The sequence below is a fragment of the Dermacentor andersoni genome, chromosome 3 (assembly GCF_023375885.2).
Source record: "Dermacentor andersoni chromosome 3, qqDerAnde1_hic_scaffold, whole genome shotgun sequence".
Taxonomy (NCBI): Eukaryota; Metazoa; Arthropoda; class Arachnida; order Ixodida; family Ixodidae; genus Dermacentor; species Dermacentor andersoni.
In genome coordinates this window covers 35,642,480-35,660,322 of record NC_092816.1, presented here as the reverse complement: position 1 = coordinate 35,660,322, position 17,843 = coordinate 35,642,480, and the positions used below count along the sequence as shown (strand labels likewise).

The 17,843-nt window shown below is 43.7% G+C and overlaps 1 protein-coding gene across 1 annotated transcript in view; it reads right to left on the bottom strand.

Annotated features, from left to right (window-relative positions):
• Positions 1-15,020: 15,020 nt before the first annotated feature.
• Positions 15,021-17,843, bottom strand: part of LOC126517833 (dnaJ homolog subfamily C member 11) — a 47,065-nt gene continuing 44,242 nt past the window's right edge. The window contains exon 17 of the mRNA XM_050167640.3: positions 15,021-15,129. Within this exon, the coding sequence (XP_050023597.1) occupies positions 15,107-15,129 (23 nt within the window). The 3' untranslated portion in view covers positions 15,021-15,106. The remainder of the gene's footprint in view (positions 15,130-17,843) is intronic.

The following is a 17,843-nucleotide window of genomic DNA, read 5'->3' as shown; positions in this document are numbered from 1 at the left end:
CCAACCTTCTAAAGTGAGCAATGTTCGCGAATCACCCGGTCAGCCCTTTTATTCCTGCTCAAAGCCACTCGGCGTGCGTGGCAGAGGCTGCAGCCATCGCCTTGGCCATTCAGGACGCCGAGCGCCAGACCAATTCGGCTATCATATTATCCGACTCACAAGCGGCTTGCCGCCTGTTTCTAAATGGAACGGCACCTCAGTCAATAACCAAAATTTTAGGCAATCAACTAGAAGGGCACCACACTATCATATGGTGTCCGGAACACGAGAGACTGGCAGGAAACGCGAGGGCAGACCGTACTGCTTGAGGATTCAACGTCCGAGCAACGGCATGGCCCAGCGACGACCTTCCGCCGAATTCTCGTGGCATCCTCCTACACAGCAGAGGCAGGAGCGGAGACGTTTTGGACATCCTTACTACAATTTAAACAGCCAACAGGAAAGGGACTGGCGTCGTATTCAGATGAATACATAACCTAACCTACAACACCTACACAGAATACATCCCACGAGGTTCACTGACAAATGTGTACAGACACAGCCGCACTAAAACATACCACATGGGAGTGCTTCAGGAGGCCTCCGCACATAGACAGCCCCATAATACACCGACATCTACTAATGAGGAATAGGCAGTGGGGGGCATGGCTTGTGGACGAGGGTCGGGAGAGGTAATTGGCTCTTCGGGACCAAGTCCAGCGAGCCGCTCGTGCCAGTGGGGCCCTTGAATAGGGGCACCAACCATCGTGTCGTATTTTATTTATTTTCAGTAAACCTTCTACTCACTCACTCATCTAGCTTGCATTAAGGAGCTAGTTCGGGCTAGTTCGGGGAGTCGACGCGAGTCTGTATACGCTTCCGAGGTGCTGCAAATATGTTCCACGGCAGGTGCCATATCTGTCTACCGATGTTCAAGAGTTTCTTAACATCCCCGCCTTCTCTCTTTATTTCCTCCTCCTCCTCCTTCACGAGTTTCTGATAATCCAAGAGTGCCTACAGAGTCGGTCATCGTCACTTTTGATGGCACAACTAGGCCGTCAGAGATCAAGACACGGCCTTTAATATACAATGATGAAGAACTTTCTCCCCGCCCACAGCAATGCGTTCAGTGTTGGCGATATGGCCATAGCATTAAGGAATGTAGGTCAGAGCTTCGGTGCCGCATTTGTGGAGAATGCCACGATGCAAAGACGTGTCCCTCTCAGAGCGAGTAATGCTGCTTGTGCGTAGGTTGCCACCCTGCGGACTGTTCGAAATGTCCTGCGAGAGACCAAGATCTTAAAATGCTACAAGTTATATAACGGAAGTGATGTTCGCGTCGTGAAGCTCGGTCTATTGTATCAGAGAAGTCATGTGGGTACGCTGAAGCTGCTGCTCGTCACTCAAGCGTTATAGATGCATCTCTTGTATATGTAGCTGCCACTGTGGAGAAATTAAGCTATGGCTAAACCCCTTGACAGCCTTTTTTCGAACCTTTCAGAGACCAGTGGGCATGTTTTCACTACTCACATGTCACAACTTTTGCCAGCTGATGCGCGACCAAGTGTCGCAGTTTCTCACAAGAATATGAGCAAAGACCTATCGGCAGAAGCCTTGCCTCGCAGTGCTGATGACACCGAACCTTCTCCATCTCATGTCGAACGCGAGGATGGTAACAGTTGCGAGTCATTAAAAAAAAAAAACACATTCAGAACATGCATTTGGATGCTTGAAGTGTAAAACGTCGTGCTTCTCCGTACTTCCCGAGAACTACTATCCTTCATAAACTAAAAACTAAAAAGAGTCAAAATGACAACCTATCAAAGGGTAATTTTCTAAAAGATAGCATTCTACAGACGGCAGTTAATACTGCCTGTATATCGTCAACAAAGGGACCTTAAAAGTGCTGCAGTTGAACTGTCATTCCATTTTTGCTGTAGCCACTGATTTGTTATACCTTTGTGAAGAACTTTCTCCTGATTTTATTATTCTGCAAGAAACGTAGTTCTCCGCAGAACATAGTTCTCATTTAAAGAATTACCGCAGTTTTCGTCTGGATCGCCCTTCTCAGAGAGGGGGTTTAGCATTTTTAATCTCATCGAAAATTTTCCATAGAGCTAAGATTAGTCACCAGTCATTTTATGCAGAAGGCGAGATTATAGCATTGGACGTAATTCTACCTGGATTTTCCCCATTTTCGATAGCCAATGTTTATTTTCCTACAGGAGTTATGAATACAGGTTCTCTTGATGCCGTGGTCGCAGCGTGCAGAAAGGATATAATCATAGCTGGAGATTTCGATTATCCCTACATATCATGGGGCTATCAACCCAATTTTTGTGGCAAACGACTGTTATATTGGACTTCGCCAAATTACCTTAATTGTGTAAACTCGAGAACCCCAACTTTTGTATCCGGAAAATCGCGTTTGGTGCTGGACCTAACTTTGTCCAGTTTGGGTTGTGTCATTTTGTTTTGGTCTGCTATCACCTCTGCCACAAACAGCGACTATCGGGCAGTAATTCTTGAAATCACGTGCCCAATAATTTGGTCAGTAAGCATGCCCGCACCTATGCTAATTATAGCTAATTTCAAGATTCATAGCGATCAGTTTTAAATAAACAGGGAGGACTAAATGGTGAAGTAAAGGCACTTGATTTGTGTCACGTTATAACTTACAGTTATAAAAAAGCCAGGTTCAGTTTGCAGTCCATTAAAGATGGTACTTATACCCCCTGGTAGAATACTGACTGTGAATGTGAATATAGAAGAATAAAAGCAGCGTGGAGAAAGCTACTGTATAACCAATGTCCACGTAATTGGAACGGCTATAAATGTATTGCAGCTACATTCAGGCAAACAACTGACAAAGCGAAAGAAAATTATAACGCCAGACATTGCAGTTACCTATCGCAATACAGTAACGAAGAAGCCCTATATAAGTTTGTACGGTCTAAAAAGATTGTTTAAGCACCAGTAAATGTAGAATCTGCTAGTTTAACTGCCAAGGAATCAGTACAGTCACTGGAGGAGATTGCAAAATGCTTAGAGTCGATTTACGTTACCTCTACCCTATCATATGCTGGCACCTGAACAAGCTGTCACAGCAGACACATCATAGGAAATAATGGAAGTGGTAAAGCCGCTGCCAGCTTCAGCTCCAGGTCCTGATGGCATAACTATAACAATCATAAAAATAATATTCGAACTGTCTCCCCAGGATTTGCTTAAATTTATAAATTTTTCCATTAAGAATGCATGGACTCATCCATATTGGAAAGTTGCCAAATAATTCCGCTACTTAAAAAAGCAGGGCGATGGATACACAATAGATAACATTAGACATATATCTCTGACTTCACATCTTGTAAAGTTAATCGAGAGAGTATTGTATGGTCATATCAAAAGGTGGATAGGCGACAACCAAATATTGAGTAACTCTCAAATAGGATTCAGGCCTGGGTGCTCAATTTGGTATACTTATGTTAACGTGGAGAGTCGAATTCAACTCGCTCGCCGCAACAACCAGTACGCAGCTCTAGTGACATTAGACATTGCGAAGGCGTATGACAGTGTTGATCTCACCATCTTGATCAACAGACTTGAAAGTGCGAACCTTCCACATTATATATTTGCATGGACTCATGATTTGCTAAGCGGAAGTACATTTTATTGCTATCAGAATGGTGTTTCTTCTCGACGCTAAAAAAAAAAGATATGGGTGTTCCTCAAGGCGCAGTACTCTCCCCCGTTTTATTTAATATTCTACTAAGTAATATTCCGACATACCATGATGTGCAGGTATAAGCATACGCTGATGACATCGCATTTTTTTGGGGTATCGAATGTATACATATGTCCTCCATAAAACATTGCAGTCCTATTTGAATCAAATTTAAATGTGGCTTAAATGACTGCAAATGTCGCTAAATGTCAACAAAAGTGCAATCATTGTTTGCTCCTTAACTTTTCCTATCCGGGTAACACTGACGTAGGATTAGGAGATAATTGCACGGAAACAATCATTAATATATCTGGGAATGATTTACACAGAAAAGCTTAATTGGCGGACACACATATAATACATCGCATCTAAAGGAGCACGTGCTGTTGGTTTATTATGAATAGTCAGCCCCAGTCGTTTTGGAATGCGCAGGAAGCCTCTGCCGACGATCTATTGCATGTATATGTCCGCCCCACTTTACTGTTTTGTTGCGTTTTAGTGGTGCCCTGGAATAGGGGCGTCGACTCTGCGCAGGTGGGAAAGAAGACCGTGAAGACGGCTGACCACATCTGTCACCGCTAATTTCAATTAGAGCAAATAAAGTTTTTCCTCCTCCTCCTTGCGTTTTAGTTTCTAGAGGTCCTGCTTATAAATTGCGCCCTCTCGTTCTTTTGGAACGCGAATCATTACGTTTATGTCTTGGCCTTCCAAAATTTAGAGCGAACAATATTCTTTATAATGAAACTCACCTGCCTTCTCTCGAAACTCGATTTCGGATACTGACAGTCGAAACATTACTGAATATCCATGCTTCACCCTAGAGACGCTCCTCCTATGTGTTCATTCAAGAACCGACTGCACTCTTTGAGAATCAATGGCCTCGACTGTATCGTACCTAGGTAAGTATTGTGCAGAAGCTATTCGAACCATTACAAGTATCAATCCGTGATGTGGTTTTCCCAAATTTACCTACTGCGAAAGTAAGAGTTGAATTCGATTATATATTTCCCAATAAACGCTTCCCTTCTTCCTGTCAGATTAGATTCCCTACAAGGTTCGTTAGATGACCACCTTGAGAACCTCCATATAAGTACAGTAATAGCCTCACATGCTTCTGTCAGTGAAGTCAGGGGTGGGCATTTTTACGCCATCATTAAATTGGTCTGTCTCTCTTCGACTGGCCGACTTTACACCAATATTTCAGGCAGAGTTTTTGGCTATCATTCTAGCTCTACGAACACTTCCCTCTTCTATTTTTTTTTATGCAACCGTTATCATAACCCACACCTTATCCACTTGTTCTGCTCTATCAGCGCGAAATTCATCTACCATCCTCCGAGAATTTTATTCATCTATCCACCAACATTTACGCTTCATCCGTTCGGTATGGGTACCAGGACACGTGATACTCACGTGTCCTGGTACCAGACGCCCTAGCGGCGGCATCTCTTAAAGGCCCGGTACTGGAGATCCTAAGATATTCGGCAAAGATCACGGCTGCAAGATTTGAAAAAAAAAATTGTGTCCAAGAATTTGGTCATCGGGCTACTGCAATTTGTAACCGACCGCAGCGGGACAGCTCAAGCTATATGCTGCTAGAATATGTTCTGGCCGGCTCACATACCAGGTGCTCTGTCGACTCGCTAGCCACGCTCCATGTACTTAGGTTTAGGTGCACGTTAAAGAACCCCAGGTGGTCAAAATTTCCGGAGTCCCCCACTACGCGTGCCTCATAATCAGAAAGTGGTTTTCGCTCGCCACAATAGACTTTACACGCATATATGCAGTTGGGTCTTCCTCTCTCGGTCCGACTTCTAACTCGATCCACTCGCGTCGAGTTCGTATCAGCGAAGCCGTATACAGACACCAAGTTCATTACGCATGAGCCGATGGGAAATTTGCACTCCGGTGCGGAGATAAGATGAGTAGTTCACCGCACGTGAAGCACCCAAGCAACGACAAAAATGCTTCAAGCTGATGGACGAGCTCACATATAAAGAACGGTTAGGCGAGGTTATTTATTACATATAACTCAACAGGCATCACACTTATGCGTTATTCTAAATCAAAAGATGATATACCAGCGAAGAAAAGAGCGTTCTGTAAATACTAAACCAGCTATACAGCATAAAGAAGAAGAAAGCAGTAATGAATGTATGTAGCTGAAAAGATATCACGTCTCGGGCGCGAAAGAAGTGCTAAATATAGCGGGTGAAAAGGCGGCCGTCAAAGGCGTTCGGAAGACGAATCACTCCTCTTTCATTTTTATTTTCGTCTTTCTTTAGCGGCAATATATGCGATTTGCATGACGCTGGCAGACGACGAGACGGTATAGCAAGAACGAAAAAAAAAGTACGGAATAGAAAAGAAAAAAGTTATCTTCATCGTCGCGATCCGCGTGCCTGCGGATGCTTTCATTCGCGCGTAATGCGGGACCCTGTCGCTTCGCCGATGTCGTCTCCGGAAATTCGACGGATGATAAGACCCCCCCCCCCCCCCCTTTCGGGGGCTCTCAAAGTTTTCACCCTTGCGCCGGCGCCTTTCATGATCCGCTCTTCTGTTCCGTCCATTTCGGGACACCGCTTTTGAAATCTCGGTAATAATCTTCGCGGATAAAGACGTGCGAAGAGCGGGAGAAAAACAGGAAATGAGCGTATAAAAAAAGATAGCAAGATAGGCAGCGCCCTTTCTAGTTCCATTTGTCTTACTTCTGTTTTTAATTTATTCCACAATGTTTATAAATTCATTCTCTCCAACATACATACACACGTATTGTTATCTACCTGTTCTAAACTTTCGTTATGGTTCATTTTACATTTATTGCTTTATTTTGAACTTCCCAGTTCTTAGACCTCCAGTGGGGGCATGTGCCTCCAACTCAAAGGCTCTACACTACAGGCCTACATGCCCGTACAGGCAGCAGTATATTAACCATTACTAATGATTTATTTTACTGACCAAAAAGGATTTTACTGCTTCTTGAGGGCTGCTCCATGCGCGCGACGAAAGTAAGTTGAAAAACCGCTTCAGACAGGAGTCTTTAACCATCAAGATTTGTTATCCTGCGAAATGGGAGATTGTTTGAGAGCGATGGCTTGCTGCAGCCTGTACCAGCAACAAATACTGTTTCACTTGAATAAGTAAACAAGCAGCGCTCTTTTAGAACAGGACATAAAATAGACGACACGCACGAGCGCATGCCGTACGTCGTCTGCTTGCGTCGTCTGCTGCTTGCATAAAGTAGACGACGTACAGCGCATGTGCCTCGTTTGTGCCGTCTGCTTTATGTCCTGTCCTTGAGATTTGGCCTAGATTTGAGATGCGCACGCAGTTTTAACCGTGCTGGCGGCCAGGTGCGTCAACGCGCGGTAAATCTTGCCGTAACTGGCAAACTGCAGCGCGTGCCAAACAGACCCCCACCCCCATCACGCACCGTACGACGAAGTCTTCCGTACTAGGGCAAGGCTAAAAATTTACCGAGGTGTATAACACGTTTCAACGGCTCAAAACACGAGATCTTACAAAGAGGTAGCAGGACAAACACTAGTCAATTTTCAGTTTCAATTTTTGTTTGGCCTAAAGCGTACAATGTATTTAATGAACTGTTTTGGACCTGTAGCCGAAGGCTACAGTAATGGGTCCAATATACATATTGCTTAACAATAGACCATATTTAAGAATAGGCTACTCAACAATAGACCATATTCACACTATCAATCAGGTGATAGAAAAATGTGCGGAATATAACCAACCTTTATATATAGCTTTCATTGATTACGAGAAAGCGTTTGATTCTGTCGAAACCTCAGCAGTCATGGAGGCATTGCGGAATCAGGGTGTAGACGAGCCGTATGTAAAAATACTGAAAGATATCTATAGCGGCTCCACAGCCACCGTAGTCCTCCATAAAGAAAGCAACAAAATCCCAATAAAGAAAGGCGTCAGGCAGGGAGATACGATCTCTCCGATGCTATTCACAGCGTGTTTACAGGTGGTATTAAGAGACCTGGATTGGGAAGAATTGGGGATAAGAGTTAATGGAGAATACCTTAGTAACTTTCGATTCGCTGATGATATTGCCTTGCTTAGTAACTCAGGGAACCAACTGCAATGCATGCTCACTGACCTGGAGAGGCAAAGCCGAAGGGTGGGTCTAAAAATTAATCTGCAGAAAACTAAAGTAATGTTTAACAGTCTCGGAAGGGAACAGCAGTTTACAATAGGTAGTGAGGCACTGGAAGTGGTAAGGGAATACATCTACTTAGGACAGGTAGTGACTGCGGATCCGGATCATGAGGCTGAAATAATCAGAAGAATAAGAATGGGCTGGGGTGCGTTTGGCAGGCATTCCCAGATCATGAACAGCAGGTTGCCATTATCCCTCAAGAGAAAAGTTTATAACAGCTGTGTCTTACCAGTACTCACGTACGGGGCAGAAACCTGGAGGCTTACGAAAAGGGTTCGACTTAAATTGAGGACGACGCAACGAGCTATGGAAAGAAGAATGATAGGAGTAACGTTAAGGGATAAGAAAAGAGCAGATTGGCTGAGAGAACAAACGCGAGTTAATGATATCTTAGTTGAAATCAAGAAAAAGAAATGGGTATGGGCAGGACACGTAATAAGGAGGGAAGATAACCGATGGTCATTAAGAGTTACGGAATGGATTCCAAGGGAAGGAAAGCGTAGCAGAGGGCGGCAGAAAGTTAGGTGGGCGGATGAGATTAAGAAGTTAGCAGGGACAACATGGCGACAATTAGTACATGACCGGGGTAATTGGAGAAGTATGGGAGAGGCCTTTGCCCTGCAGTGGGCATAACCAGGCTGATGATGATGATGATGATGATGATGATGACATATACAAGTGCAATAGTGCTGTATATAAAAATATGCAATGTACAATATAAAATATCAAAATATCCAATATGCAATATACAAGTGCAATAGTGCACGCAAATATTGATTTTCACACCCACATTTAAATCGTTCAGTCATAAGTAAGGTATGTACCAAGCTCACAATGTAATTATCTTGAATAAAGAGAAGGATAAAAAGAGAATGGATGACCCGTCCTGTCTCTTGTCCTGCATCCTCCAGGTTAGTTTTTATCTTGAGCGGCGTTAAAACACGATCGACTGTTTTCGTTTTCTTTCTTTTTAAAGCAAAGCTTTTCTTTTTCCCTACCTTTCCAGGATTTGGCGTGACTGGGACGGTCGGTCCGCTTCTCGCCTTAATGGCTCAGTAAAAGCTGCCACGCGATAATAATAATAATAATAATAATAATAATAATAATAATAATAATAATAATAATAATAATAACATGTACGATGGGTGGGATCTGTACCAGTGACCCCCACGCAGCAGTAAGATTATCTGCTCATCTGCTCATTATGAGTTCATCTGCTCATCTGCTCATCTGCTCAGTAAGATCTGCTCATCAGGCCCAGGACGCACGCATACAACCGAACCTGACTAGTCCTTCCGTCGTGCAAGCTACGTGGCGCTCTGAGACGCTTGACGGGCGGGTCTCGATCGTCGGATAGCAGCAGTTTACTAGCAAAATTTGAGCGCGCCAGTTTCTCCCATCCTTCGCTCGTGGCAGCTAGCGTTTCGGAATGCCGTGCGGCATTGCGCCGCGTTCGCGATCGGCCCAGGTCGGCGGCACAGAGGACGCGCCAGGCGTTGCTGCGCGTCGTCCACCGCCACTATACAGACGACGAAGGCAAGACACACGTTTGCGACATTTGTGGCCGCGCGTATCGCGTATCGCGCTGCACTGCGAGACGCAACCGTGCCAACCCGGCCGCTCAAAACGACAAAGATTCATCTTGAGAAGGGGAAAGAACGCCGAAGACAGACGAAGTTCACGGGGTACGAAATAGCTTACTCTTCGTTTACTTTGCCTATCACCTTTGACGGCTCCCGCAGGATCTTTTTTTAGATATATGTATGCCATCCTACACCTGCCTTGCGGGCTATGACATATGCCATATACAGTGAAGAGGTATGCAGATTAGACTTGACCACCTCGGTTTTTTTCACCGAGCGTGCGTGTAAATTAATTCCGCGAGCGTTACTGCGTCCCCCTCCTCCACGAACCCGTCCTAGTGACTCGCTTTGGCATTTTTAAGCCAAATTCTCCGGCACTATGTGCCATAACCACAAAGTGATCACGAGGCACGCCATACGGGGGAGCTATTTTGACCACCTGGCAATCTTTAACGTGCACCTAAATCAAAGTGCACGAGCGTTCTTGCATTATGCTCCCATCAAAATGCGGCAGCCAAAACTTCGAGTTTCGCAGCGCAGCGCAAAGCCAGAGCCGCTAAGCTACCGCGGTGGGACACGCATTAGAAATCATGTGCTGTGTCTTTTCGCCGACAACACACAAGAAACACCACCGCGAATTCCCAAGTTTATAATTTCGCGCGCATGCGCACGTATTTGCACCATGCAAAGCGGCTGCAGGTGGAGCAGAAGCTGCGACTATACGTGCACCCCCGCCCACCCTGAGAGCCTTGCGGTATTAACACACCTACCGGACAACCTGCGCCCTCCGTTGTCGCGAAAGTGAAGCGAAGTGGAGGCGCGCAACGTTTGAACTTAACGGCCCCACGCCGAAGGCAGTTGTAACAGGCGCGAGACCACCAACTCCACGCGCACCACCCATAAAGTTTGGTAGCGGCTCCCTGTAAAGCGTGCATCGCCGCATTATTACGTCAAGTGAGGAGAAGCCGACAGTTGATAAAGCAAGAGTTATACTATAAAGCTAGGGGTTCAGCATTTTCGGCTTTTTCGGCGTGCACGTTTGTCGCACGTAAAAACGTTGCACTTAGCGAGTGTGAAGGTTGGAAAACAATAATTTTTAACGTGATGCTAAAGTTGATCTCGAAAGTCCGCTCTTCCGTAAATGTTATTACTGCGACGTCATGACAGTGCAAATTTGAGTACACCGTGTCCTCAGCGCAAATTTGAGTACACCACGTAGGTGCTGATGTCCTGTAGCAAGCTAGGTGCGATGGCGTTACTCATAAAAACTACAAGAGTGCTGGACCCACGCCTTCCGGCTACGGTCGCGTGGGGCAGCGGCAGTGAATGCAGGAACGGAGCGAGCCAGAGTATCATGACGTCATCACGCATCCAGCTCCCGAGTACCGAAGCCGAAACAAGTGGATAGAAACAAGTATTACAGGAAATTATTTAGGCCGTTCTAGCACATGTAAGTATATTTTTCTTCTGTGGTTTAGAGGACTTGAGCCTTCGTTTAACAAACCCGCGCATGCACACAAAGGGTGAAATAAAAATGTCATGTCTCCATTCCTCCAAGTCACTTTCTGCAAGGCGCAAGAACTGCGACGTTGGCTGAATGGCTGCAGCTTCTCGTTGCTGAAAAATGGCATCACTCGCCCTTTAATAGCGCTTCGTTTCAGAGCATCTTACGCCGGCAGGGCTACAATTTCCAAGCACTCACTGCCTTCCCATCTCTTGTCATCTTTCCGTCACTTTTCTCCTCTTTCCCCACAGTGCTGACCCACGTTCACGAGTCGGCCACACACTGGACATATGCGGTGTGGTCTGTAGGCATTCCTCTTCCCTGAAACCAATCTTTCTCTATCTTTCTGTATAAAATTCGCCGCTAAAGGAAAAGATGCCGGGCAAAACGTGTTGAATTACGTCCGTGCGTTGCCCTCCGTGTCCCGTTCTTGCAAATGTTAAATCAGACAGATTTATATATCTTCGTGCTGTGATGTGCATATAACTTCGTGCAGTGCAGCGAAAGCTAGAGCTCGCGCCAGCCTACCAGTAGCAAGCACCGGTTGCGTTTTAAGTAAAGCCGCCACGCCCATTGTAAGTCATTCATCTTTGCGTGACCGGATGGATAGATGGATGTTATGAGCGTCCCCTTTGGAACGGGGCGGTGGGTTGCGCCACCAAGCTCTTGCTATTATACTGCCTAATGTCCTGCCTGGGTTAAACAAGAAAGAAAAAAAAAGAAAACGCTATGAACTCCCACAACCAAATTCTCTTATCCCCTATTGCAAACTTTGCTTTTGTACGCCTCCGTTTTTTGTCGTTTCCCTACTTTTCTTCTACCAATCCTCCAATCGCCTCTTACTAATCCCTATTGCGGACATGTTTACTTTTCCACTGCTCTCGCTGAACAAAAGGAAACCTTTCCTTTCAAACGGTGCCGCACAGAGTGCGCGGCAATCAGCACATGACAAGGCTCCTTTTCTTTGTTCCGGGTTTAAGCTCCTCCGTACACGTTTTCACCGACGGGTACCACCAGCCTACCCTCCTCCTCCGTACTCCTCCCTCGTTCACTTCCTCAGTTCCCGGCGACAAGCGGAACTTACGTAGTCCCAGCTTCTGGTTTCAAGAGGAAGCTTTAGCTCGGGTGCTCCAATCTAAATACATGTAAAAGGAGAATTCGTTTTTCTCAGCAACCACAGCACCAAATTTGACGAGGTTTGTTGCATTTAAAAGAGAAACTTAAAATCCAGTGAGTGTTCATTTCGAATTTTTGATTTAGGTCGTCAATGTACTATTAAAAATTGGCAAAAATTGAAAGTTTTCAAAAAACCAAACTATCCAGCTTACAACTCCGTAACTCAGCAACAAAAAATGATAATACAATTCTGTGAAATGCATCTGATGGTACATCTAAAGCGGACAAAATTGATATGTTACACATGAATTTCAAAAATGTATTAACATGGAAATACAGCTTTTGCACAACCCTTGTAAACAACGTAACAAAGTCCCGTAAGACGTAAGATTACAAATTGAATTTGTCCACTTTCAATGATCTAATGGATGCCATTCACAGAACAGCGATATCTGTTCTTGATGCAGACCTATAAATGTGTAAACTTCGTCCTTCTATATTTTGTAAACTTTCGAATTTTTGAAAATTCTTGTAAGAAAATTCAGGTCATAAATCGAAATTCCGTTTCCAACAGTCACTTAGAATTTATCTCTCAAATGCAACAAATGTCATTAAAATCGGTCAAGGGTTATCTCAGAAAAAGGTTTTTGCGTTTTACATGTATTTGAATAGGCCGCGCCGGAGTTGGGCCCGAGCTAAAGCTTCCTCTTAAGCGGAAGCGACGTCACTGCTGAGTAGAGGTGCGAGCAGGGTGCGAGCGTGCAACAAGCGAAAATTCGGGAACCGGAAACAACGGAAATGGAAACCATGGAAGCGGAAATTGCGGAAGCGGAACCAGTTTGAGCGACGAATTGGGGAACAGCGGCGCAGATCGATTGGCGCTACTTAATAAAAGCGGCGATGGCGCGTGTATGGAAGGGTTTTATTCTGGATGGCTGACGGCGATACACAGAAGATGGCGAAGATAACGCGTTCTAGAAACCTAGCATTATATTTATGCAGATACGGTAATTAGCGCTAAATTTTACAGCACATTTGAAAGTGCTGATACACAAGCAGTATATATAGTGTCACGAACATTTCAATATAAATATATATATATATATATATATATATATATATATATATATATATATATATATATATATATATATATATATATATATATATATGTATGTATATATCATGACCATATCAAGCAAACAAACAATGCAAACAATGAAGCCAAGGAAAGCATCAGGTAAATTAGCTGTGGTTGAAACTTATATGTAGAAAATAATAGAGAAAAGGGAAATGATAGTGAATGAAACAATAACTTGCCACTGGTCGGAGCCGAACTCACAACCTCCGCATTATGCGTGGATTGCACCACCAATTATGCAACGGTCACGGCCATCAATCCGCCCGCTAACTTGGGTATTTATGTTTTACTAGATATAGCCCTGGGACTGTTAGCCAGCGCCACTTGGAGCTATGGTGGGCAGATGTGGAACAATCTTTCTTGCATGATGGCGTCATGTAACATGTTAACTTAGGAGAGCAGACACGAGGATAAAATACCCTCGTATGCTACCTAATGACATCAAGCCTATTTCAAGGCGACATATGCTTTCCTCGGCAAAGTAGATATAGGTGTGGTTCTTCTGGAGAGAGGGGTATAAGGCAGGTGGGCAAAGCAACGAATGAGGGTATGGAATTGAAAAGAAAGGTGTGCTACTGAACGTCGGTGGAGGAATATAAGGTAGTGTCGTGTGTCAGCCGGTTGACATGTCAGTGTAGGTTCCTTTTTTTCGTGGAAGGTGCCTGGACGACGAGATGAGGTGGGGGGGATTATCTGCTCTGTTGGAGGTCAGTGAACGATTGTCTCTGTGAAAGAGAGAATAAAATTAGCGAAAGAAGATGGTGCTTGTGGAAGAAAAATTGAATAAATATATAGAGTTTTCAACCAATGTACTTTCCGGATCTCGCTCCAAGTGACTTTTGACTGTTCCTTACTCTGAAAATGAGCCTCAAGGGGACACGTTTTGCAATCATAGAGGTCATCAAAGGGAATGCGATGGCTATGCACCGACAGATTCCAAAAGAAGCCTTCTACTGCTGCTTCCAACGATGGCAGGAGTGATGGAGCAAGTATGTGTGTGTACAAGAGTCCTACTTCGAAGGTGATTAGGTAAGAATTTCCATAGATCGTAACATTAGCATGCTGAACCACCATTCTGGGAACTTTTTGACTATTCCTCGTATGTCGATAATGTGCTCTGTAATTGTATTGTTATATATATTTCATATCGGTAGCAATACTTCATTTAGTTTTTTTTGCACGTCTCTGTTTATGTATATTAGGATCTACTATGTCAAGGGCTGACAGTATCAATCAATAAAAAAGATTTAAAAGATAATAAATAAATAACATATTACTTGATTTCAACGGGCAGGAAGACAGGACAGCCTCCTCACAAGTTCCGAGTGTACTGCAGGCGTTTTTCTCTTCTTTCACACTACCAGCACATGCATATGTTTGCTATTGAAATTACAATGCCCAAAAATTAGTAATTCCACACTCTCAATATTTAATTTCAAGTGCTATTCCTTGAACACTTCATCAAACTTACAAACAGTGGAGTCTATATCGATGCTTCTCATAGGTTTTCTCAGTAATAAAATATAGGAAATGATAAGGAATTAGGAAACGATCATTGGGAGCACTATTAAAATTATTTCACTCTTTCTGCATCTGCAATTCGTTTAGCGAAAAGTAAAACCGTAAATACTGGCACCATGAATGACCCTGCAGGAATAGTTGCAATTGAAGTATGTAGAACCTGTCCTGCTATATTAGGTTAACACTGACCCAAAGTACACAAATGTAAAGGTTTACAGTAGTGTCCTTTAACAAAGACTACAAAGAGAGAAGCCAAGGGACAAAGATAAATCTAAATCTATTTTATTGTCTTTACAATTCTTCTAAATCATCAATAAGGCGAAGCGAAATACTATTCCACTTCCATTCAGGTTTACGATGATCTCATGAGATGTGCTGCAATGAAAAAAAAGAGAAAATAAAGTATAGGTTAGTTACAACAGGTAAGAGTGCACGTATTAGCAACAAAAAATGACATATTAAACAGTAATGGTAAGTAGCCCTCTGCGCTGGGAATGTTGGTAGCAGGCCATAAGCTTCAAAGTTTACGTGCTGTTGATTTTAATATTCAGCATGTCTAACAATATGTAGTTCAGCTGGCACAAACTGAGAAGCGTACGCATGAAAAGCACCCACACTAAAAGAGATCACTTCACAAAAATGGATATCTTCAGCCTCTTCAGCTTTTAAATAATCAGCTCGAATGCATGCAAAACTGCGCCATTCATATAGCAAATGTCTTCATAAAGAATAATAAGCTTGACAATAATTGCATGATATTCAAGAGTTAACTTCTTAAAGGGGGCATGTAATCGTGGAATTGAAGACAGCCACTGCTCAAAGCTTGCTAATTTGCCATAAATCCTATGACGCATGTTAGTAATCAGCTGGTATCCGTCCTGCAAATCTGTGGCAAATTTTTTTAGTGTGGCATCTAGAATTGTCCGGAACTGCACAATAACAAAGGCTTTCTTTTTGGCAATTATTGAATGTGACAGAGTTGCATTCACAGTGAATTTCAATGCTGGTCCTTTAGTAATGGCATTTTCAAACTCTACCTTACAACATGCCCTTGAAATTTCTTTATGTTACATAAATAATTTCACGAACACTACCAGGAATTAATGAGTTTAAAATTGATCATTCACGAACTTCTGATGTCTGCTGGCATGATCGGGTTACTGGGCAAATAAGATTACTTATTTTTGTGCCACACTTATAACATCATTATAAGATGACCATAACAAACTAACGAATATAACAGAGTAAATCTAACATGTAATTTATTGATATTATTGTATAATGAGCAAAATGCTTATAACGACAGTGTTTTTATGCCAGATGCGACTTTGCTACAGCAAAGTATGACTATCTACAGAGAAACCACTTGACTCTCCAACTACTACTATGGATCAGTCCTGCCTCTTCGTGGTAAGTTGCAACAATGTAAAGCCAGTGATCAGCTTAGCAAAAGAAGAGTAATTTATCCTAATCCAGGTTCTGGACACGCATTGTCAACTGGAACTTCCTACAGAACATTTTCGCATTTGAGTTTCAGCACTTCAAGTAGTAGCTGTGGTTAAGGGTTCAATGGTGCAGCAGCAGCCTAGGCTATTAGTTCCAAACACAGGGCATATGAGTAAAATTACATTAGTACACTCATGCTAAAGTGTGCTCTGGCGTGGCTGTACAGCCGTACGCAGCCACATCGCTATAGGCGGGTGTAACATGGCCGAACGCAGCACACAAGATAATTCTTGCTGGACAAAAGGAACCCTGGCGGCAACCAGGTGTTTCACAATGCTCACATGAGTGACGCCAGTGGCGTTGAAAGCATCAGACCTTGGTGATAAACGAGGTGTGACTGACGAGAAACTATTGGCGTTAGTCACCACATAGTGAAGTATGAGGGTGAATCAGAAAGTATTTGCCCCTATTCTTTATTACCCAAAATAAGGTACATACAGGTAGCTACACATATACGTACTATTCTACACACCTTACACTATTTTTCCACATAGTCCCCACACCGGTTCAAACCTCCCCCCCCCCAATCTGTTCCATCACAGCACTAAATTTGAGATGCCCTTGTTGTAGAATATGTACGAAACTACCATCAGGCTGCTGTCTTGGCTTCATCGCTGCATGGGAATCACTGCCCTGCCAGGAACTTTTTCAGCGAACCGAAAACATAGAACTCACTAGGGGCGAGGTCCGGACAGTATAGTAGGTGGATTTCGATGGGAATACGTCCCTTGCTCCATAGAAAAAAAATCGCACTTCGTTGCTCATATGCTGTGGACGTGTGAAGCACAACCGCCATCTTCAACAACTGACAGCAGCACCGTGCCGTGGAGCTACTGGCTGATAAGGCCGGGCAGGTCCAAGAAAGGTCCACCACGAGGAATAGATATCTTGACTTCGCATTTACAGCCGTAATTTGGATTTAAAAAAAAAAGAAAAATAGGCATAAAGACTTTCTGATTCGCCCTTGTAAGACATTACCTTGACTTTACTGCCCAGACCAGCGCATTTCCACAACAGCTTAACAGGAAGGTTAGCGTGCTTATAGTGTACATATGAAAACACCCATGCCAGAAGCAAAAGGCAGAACACTGCCCTTGCTTCGCCAATGAGGCAAATGAATGTAGCATTGATGGTGCACCGACATTGCTTCACTTTTTGTGCAGCCAAATGCACTCCCGTTTTTCTGAGTATACTCTAACCCTCAGTGCACGAGCCGTACATACACCATCAGTGGGACAGCACAACAACGGCAGTGCCATTGTTGTGCTATCTGGTATGGATGTGTCTTCAGTGCCTGTATAATTGTTCTTGTAATAAAGAAGGCTTAACATTGTGATGTGATACACTGTGATGTATGCATGCGGTGCTGTACAGAACTGAACATCTGGTCAACCGAACAGTCATTTTAATAATGAAAATATGCTTTCAGTTATATTGTGCACCATGACAGTGACAGTAACAAAACGAAGCAACAGCAAGTCACTAGGTGCACAGCTGTCAATGTTTTTGGCACACAGGTTAAGGAAGGAAAGAAGAAATGGGCAGAAAGAGAGCCAGAAAAAGTGTTGGTGCTCTTTCTGTCT